We start from the raw sequence: 7106 nt of genomic DNA, 5'->3' as shown, positions 1-7106 counted from the left end.
ACATTAAATGATCTCGGGACCTGGGAAACGAGGGCAAAGTGGGCGGTGGTTGCAATACGTGCAGAGGGACGAGGAAACGGAATTTCTAGAGGTCGAGAAGCCCCACAAACTGCCGTTAGTTCAGCCGGAAGGGATTCTGCACATTCTCAGAAGCGCTCTTCTTTTCCTACATTTTACTAGGCAGGGAGACGGGGCTAAGGCGAATTCCTTCGGCCTATCCCAGCTGTTTTGTGCCGCCTCGCTTTTGGAAAGGTAGAGCTCCGCCAAGACATAATCGCTTAGCTGCTTAAGTTTGGGGTCAATATTTGGGTACCTCCAACAGTACCGGAAACATTTTGGGAACTTGATCAGTTCTTTTCAGCCCTGAAGCAAAATATGGACCAGTCCGTCTAACCGAGTTTCACGGTTCCTTTTCCTTCCTGCACCTCCCTTTAAATCTCTTTCCTTCCTAATCCTAAACAAGGTGAGACTTATTCCTTTGCCACTCAACCAGACTGCAAATCCTATACCTGAGAATGGGCCCCACCGAACACAACGCGACCTAACTGCTGAGTAAACGGTAAACCTGTAACCGATTGCCCTGTTTTAAACCGGTTCAGTCTCTTAAAACACTGCTGCAAGACAGGCTGTGGTTCGACGAGCACTTAATTAGGAGTAAGCCCACTGAATGCACGGGAGATCACTCGCAGTAAATATGCAAACAGAGTGTCATTAAAGACTCCCCTTAGCACAAGCATTTGCGTGTTTACTCAAAAGTCGCCCCCACTCTGTGTTCGATGGAGCTTACACTAAGGTTGCGGCCTCAGAGCGGCCCAGAGGACAGATCGCTAGCTGGGGACCTCGCTGAGTGGCCGAGAGCCAGTCATTGTCTCTGACTCAACCTCAGTTTCCCAATCTGTAAAATAGGAAGAGTTGGTTTTGAGAGAGAGAGAGAGAGAGAATATAGCATTATACACGCCCCTGGGCCTTAGAGGCAGAGGAACCCAGAAATCGAAATAAATAAATGGATGGGTGGATGGATGGATGGATGGGTGGACTGGTGGATGGATGGAAATGAGTTTGACAAGCTATGGGCAAGATCTCCCTGGAAGTTCGTCCACGGCAGGAAAGATTGAGCAACTGCTTTCGCTACCCACAAAAACCCAGTTCATTTTAATAGAGCGTAAGCAGGATAATTTCCCGGAAGATTGTGCCCAGATCTTTAAAAATCTTCGAGCTTTCAGGACGATATTAGAAATTGTTTGTATCCCGACCCTACTTTCTGCAGTATTTGCAGGCCCTACCACACCGCCAAGACGCAGGTAGACTTGGCCAGCTTCCTCGCTGTCTAGAAGGTTTTGTTTTGTGTGGATCGAGACTGGATTCACAAGCACATAACTGACGTGTTCGACGACAGATTGTCTTTATTCAAAATGTCTTTGTTCAGCAAATGAACAGAATTAACGAGGTAAAATCCTTCTGGATACAATTCTTCCCCCAATACATTGTTAAAACATATTTAAATTACCACCGTGTTATTCATTTTTTTAAATTTTATTTTCCATTAAAAAAAACAATTCTACTGCCTGACTTCATATCTGACATTCTGTCTAAAAGTAAACTTAGGTCTACTTGCACTGATTCACACAAATTGAAGGACTATCTGTTTTAAATTAAGCAAACACTATCATACCATGTTTGAAATATAAACGTTTTTCACCCTTTTTTAATATCTCTGAAGAGCTTCTTTTTTAATCTTTTTGACATGAAAAGCAATTTTAGCTATTAGTGCTGGATGGTAAAATATAGATATATAGATATATATAACACAGCTAACTCTTGTTTTTTAATGTGCAAAAAAAGGAAATCGTTAAGTCAGAATACTTCCGGGATTTTAGGAATTCAAGTCCGATTCACATCCGTTCATATAAACTCATAGACATTGAGATAATAAATAAAAAAGAAAATCATCATCATCAAAGATGTTTTGGCCTTTCGGCCAAAAAGGGCAATTAAAAGTTTGACACATTTACAATTCTTACAAGTTTCGGGGCCCCTCGGAGCCCCAAGTGCAGAAAGAAAAATACCTTTTGTGTGTTTGTTTTTGGATTCGACTACAAAGTCTCGGAGTCTCCCCATCCCCGCCCTCCCACCCTCGGAAAAAGTCGAGTCTTAAAAGTCTTTCCCCAGGTGAAATCAGGTCTCCGGGACATCTCTCCCGCGCTCAGGTGGCTTTCGCTTAGGCTCTTAAAATATCTCTGTTTCTGAAGTCTCGTCAAATATCACATGCACCACGGAGAGGTTCCGATTCCACCGGCAAGCCAAGGCTATGGCGACGTGGGGGTTTCCAGGCCGCCTGCCCTATGTGGGGCTGTCAATGATGGGAGCTTGCCGGGGGTGGGGGGTTACATGGCTGCGGCGTGCGCTGACGAGTAGGGGTCTATTCCAGTCTTGGTCATGCCTGGGAATAATATGTAGGCCACGGGAGGCTGCAAACTGGACGTCGACCAAGCCGTACAGTTACAGGGCACCACGTAGCCGGGGTTGGTGGGCGACGGGTGGGTGTGGGTGTGCTGGCTGGGGCAACTCAAGGTGCCAAAGGCCCCGTTCTGGTATCCCAAGGTGGAGGCGTAGGGCAGCGTGCTGGTGGCCAAGGTGTGGGGCACCTCGGTCATCTTCTGGATGGCGCTGGAGCTGAACTGGCTGGGGTCAAGTAAGGAGTAGGGCGCGGAGGTGGGGGGCAGGAAAGCCCTCGCCTTCTCCGGGGAGCCGAGCAGAGAGTCCGTGGCTGCCACGGGGAGCCCGGCCGCCTTGAGGGGGTCAGTGTCTCCGAGGTAAGGCAAAGGGAAGACATACCTGTCCTTCTTGAGGAGGTTCTTGGGCTTGCGACGGGGCCGGTACTTGTAGTCGGGGTGCTCCTTCATGTGCTGGGCGCGCAGCCTCTTGGCTTCGTCGATGTAAGGGCGCTTCTCGGCTTCCGACAGCAGCTTCCACTCGGCGCCCAGGCGCTTGCTAATCTCCGAGTTGTGCATTTTAGGGTTTTCCTGGGCCATCTTCCGACGCTGGCCCCGGGACCACACCATGAAGGCGTTCATGGGGCGCTTGATGTGGTCGGAAGGTTTGGACATGGTGGTGTGCCGGACGGACGCCTCGTCGAGCAGCCCAACCGCCGCCAGCTGTCCCCAGCCCCGCGCACCTGGCTCCGCTTCGCCGCCTCCTCCTGCCTTCCAGCCAAGGCGACCCCCCACCACGCTCAGCTGATCATACCAGTTCTCCGGGCGATCCAGTCCCCGCCGAGGTACCCCGATGGATGGCTGGGGAGCGGGGAGGGGAGGAGAGGAGAGAAGCGGAGCGAGCGAGCAAGCAGCAGGAAGAGGAGGAGGCAGCCGCAGGGCGAAGGAGCCCGAGGAGCGAGGCCAAAGGCAATCCAGGAGCGCCTAGTCCGCCGGCGAGCGAGCGCTCTCTCTCCCTCTCTCCAGAGGATTGCCAGGGGGGTCCCCTCGACGGCCCTGGAACCGGGGATCGGTGGCGACGCGGAGGGTGTCTGGCTCGGCTGGCAAGGGACTGAGGACAAGGAGCGGACTCGGAGCCAAAAGCGGGGAAGTTCAAAGGCGAGGCTGTTCGGGACGGCGCGCAAGCTTGACGGAGCGGCGAGTAGGGCGTTCACTCCCTTCACCTGATCGCCCAATCAGCGGCCAGAGAAAGAGCGAGCGAGAGAGAACGAATACCTTCGGAAGAGAGAGAGCGGGAGAAAGAAGGAAAAAGAGGAGGGGGAGAAGGAGGGGAGAGGGCAGAAATCACTAAAGACACAGGATTAAAGGGGCCGCTTTTGTTAGACGGCGCGCTAATAGCAGCAGCCAATAAAACTCCGCCCATCCCCTCGTTTTAGGGCGGAGTGGGTGAAAAGAGCTCTTTTGAGCAGGGAGGGGGCATGGCAGAGTGGTGGCAATCCTCCCCCTAATTTGGGGAGTGGGGTCCAAACAAACGGAGTAAATTTGTCAATGGGGCAAGAGCACGAGCCAAGGACAAGGGCGTCCTTGTTCATGTCCCCCCCCCTTGTGTTCGACCCCACCAGAAAAGCACCAGGTCTGGCTGGAGAGAGAGATGGGGGGGGGCGGAGGGAGAGAGAAATGACAGGCGACTGGGGGGCGCGTGCGATTGTTTGAAAAGCAAAAGTGAGCAGAGCCGCGCGAAGGTCGCCAGGCGTCTCTCTCCAGCTTCCCCTCTTGCCCCGCAAGGAGTTGGGCCGAGCCGGGGAGAGCCTGGCAAATGCCGACCTGGAGAAACGGGGCTGAGCTGTGAGGCGGGGGGAGTGGAAGGACGAAGCTGGATCCATATGCATTAAGGGGGTCTGGCACTTCGATGGGGTGGACGGGAGTGGAACAGGATAGACCTAAACTTCCAGCGCTATTTGGAGTTCATTTTTATACCAAAAGTCAATACGTGCTTTATGGCGGCGAAAATCTACAGAGCCTCAAAGAGCACGAGTTCTGCCCGATTTAAGTGAACTGGGCTAGGAGGGGACTCTGGACGGGGCGGGCGCGGCGAGGAAGACGTTTGTCCCCTGCGCTTTGGTGACGATGCCCTTTTGTGATGCGCTCTCTCATTCTTCTCCTCTGCTTTAAATCTAAGCCTTTCTCTGTCCTGGGGTTCTTGTTGTTGCATTTGGGGGGGGGGTAACTATTAAAAGATTGGCTTCTAAAGAGAACAAAATACCCACAGGAGCTCTCCCTCCCTCCCTCCCTCCCTCCTCTCTCCCCTCCACGCCTGTTTTCTTTGAATAATTGCTGCCTAACGCAAAATGCCCTTGGGGAAAATATTTATTAAATGGAAACCATTTCCCTCGAATCCCCAAAGAGCCCGGGTTCTTGAAGGGCCTATTGGCTCTCTGCACCTGCCGAGTTTAAAACTGGTCCAACATCAGCCTTCTCTCTCTTCCTCCACACCCCCGCCCCGCCCCTCGACCCTCTTCCATAGTTTCCCATCGTCTCCTTTAGCTCTGTAGCTGCTCTCTTTCGAAAGACGCGTCAGAGTTAGCAGGAGTTGGGTTACCTTCCCTTCTTTTGTAGATCCGGATCTTTCTTTGATGATGCCTTTTCCGCGTCTCGGGGTGGGGGGGGTGAAGAGAGAGGATGTTTTAAAATATAGGAATTCTGAGGCTCATTTAGCCAACTGCGTGGTTCAAATTAGATTTTGATTTTTACAAAAAATGGAAAAAGAGCACGCCAGGTAATTTTACACTCGTGATTTTAAAGCTGTCAGGATGTAAATATAGGCGCCTCATCCATTTTTTATTCCAATCAAGTAAATAATAATAATAATAATAATAACAACAACAACAACAACATCCACTATGCCCCGTGGTGTTAAACATTCTTACAAATATAAAACCATATGATTTGCAGCACTGTCTAAGGGGCGGGGCGGGAACCTGTCATTTTCTTTCCTCTCCGTTGTTATGGGGGGCCCTGCAGAATAATGCTTACCCATTAGCCCCCATTCTCCCAACCTCCACTGCTGATCTGATTTTACTCAACTTCCTATTTAAAGCAATGGAAGGCCAGTTTCAGTCCTTACACCTGTACAGAGAGGCGTCTTAAACCGCTCCCCGCAGGCAACACCTGCTGCCTAGCTCATCCTGGTTCATTTCAAAATATCTCGGAAGTACACACACACACACACACACACACACACACACACACACACACGGGACACAGAAGCGCGCACGCAAATATTCCCCGTGCCGCCGGCTTTCTCTCTCTGGAAATCAGTGCCGTTGCCTGCCGAGAGTCCAAACCATAGTTTTGTTTTGTTGTTGTTTTTCAAGCTTGGGAAGAAACAGCAGCGACCAGCTCTCCCCGCGCTTGGCAACGGCGTAGGTAATAGATCGCAAATATTTGCAGAACACCAATCATTTTTCAGCCAGAGACATTCTCCCCCCTCCCTCTGCGCCCGGGGCCCTCTGCGTTTTGCTCCCCAAGGTATATTTAGAGGTTACATGCCCCATACGAGCGGCTGGTTCATGCATATGTAACGCATCGGTGCTGTGCTGCGTGTGTATTGGTATGTCTTTTTCGAACGGAATCCTCCATCCGACCGCCCCCGCTTCTCAGTTCTGCCACACTTTTATCCAAAGGATGGTTTCTAATATATCAGCGTCTAGAGCAAAAATACTACCCCACTGTTGGTGTTTTGTTTTTTTTAAAAATGCTGGGCAAAGAGTGACCTTTGATTCCTGAATTGCATGTGCATGTGCGTAATATATATGAAGTGATCTCCTGAATAGAAAACTACACCAACAGGAGAGAGAGAAAAGCCATGCCATTTCAAATGCTATGGGGGATATACATGGATTTCGTTAGCTGCCACGATTTAAATAGCTGAAGTCTGGGACCTTGGCTTCTGCCTGTGGCGATGCACGTCCATACGTACCTTTTTGAGACAACATCAGACATCTTCTCCCACCCTCCCCAACTGCCACCACCGTCGTAAATTGATGGCGCCCGCGAATATGGCTGTATAATGCTTATTCCTCCCGCACACGCCGGCGTGCTCCCGTCCTGTGGGCTCAGCTCAAGTAATGGCCGCGCGCGCCTGCTATTTCTGAGCCCGGCACGGTGCTCAGCAAGCAAAACCTGGCGCAGGCCGGCCCCGCTCGACATGCGCTTTTACGCAGCAAGAATGGTCTCATTGCAAGGGCCCGCGTAGACGGCTTGAACGCAGTATGTAACTTAAGTAAACGGGAGTGATTAAAGAGGGGTTTTCCTCCGCTGTCGATTTTTATACTTCCAGATTTAAGATGACCAATAGCGATAATCTATGAGCTCGCTCCCCTCCCTCCCCGGCAGAAGTTGAAGGCGGCGGAGGCACCAAAACACCGACGAGAGAGCTGATGGCGCGCGGCACGGCGCTAAACATACACATAAGCAGTGATTTTTGTGGGGGTACGCGGGGGTACGCACAAAGAAACATTTTGTGAATCAAAGTTTGGCTTCATTGAGGGCAGTATTTCAGTATGAGTCGGAAAATGAGAGTACCCCTAAACATTTCTTTTAAGAAAAAAATCACTGCACATAAGATACATAATTCACCAGGTCGGAGGAAGGAGCCGCTGTCCCTTGCCCTCA

General features: G+C 51.0%; 1 protein-coding gene across 1 annotated transcript; it reads right to left on the bottom strand.

Moving 5' to 3' along the window:
* Positions 1-1077: 1077 nt before the first annotated feature.
* On the bottom strand, positions 1078-3854 carry SOX14 (SRY-box transcription factor 14). The gene has a single exon (XM_083506648.1). It carries the CDS (start codon positions 3105-3107, stop codon positions 2385-2387), a length of 723 nt encoding a protein of 240 aa, XP_083362774.1. The 5' UTR covers positions 3108-3854; the 3' UTR covers positions 1078-2384.
* Positions 3855-7106: the final 3252 nt, after the last annotated feature.

This window comes from Podarcis liolepis, assembly GCF_965112155.1.
Source record: "Podarcis liolepis genome assembly, chromosome: 5".
Taxonomy (NCBI): Eukaryota; Metazoa; Chordata; class Lepidosauria; order Squamata; family Lacertidae; genus Podarcis; species Podarcis liolepis.
The sequence above is the reverse complement of the archived record's forward strand: the minus strand, read 5'-3'. Positions and strand labels throughout refer to the sequence as shown.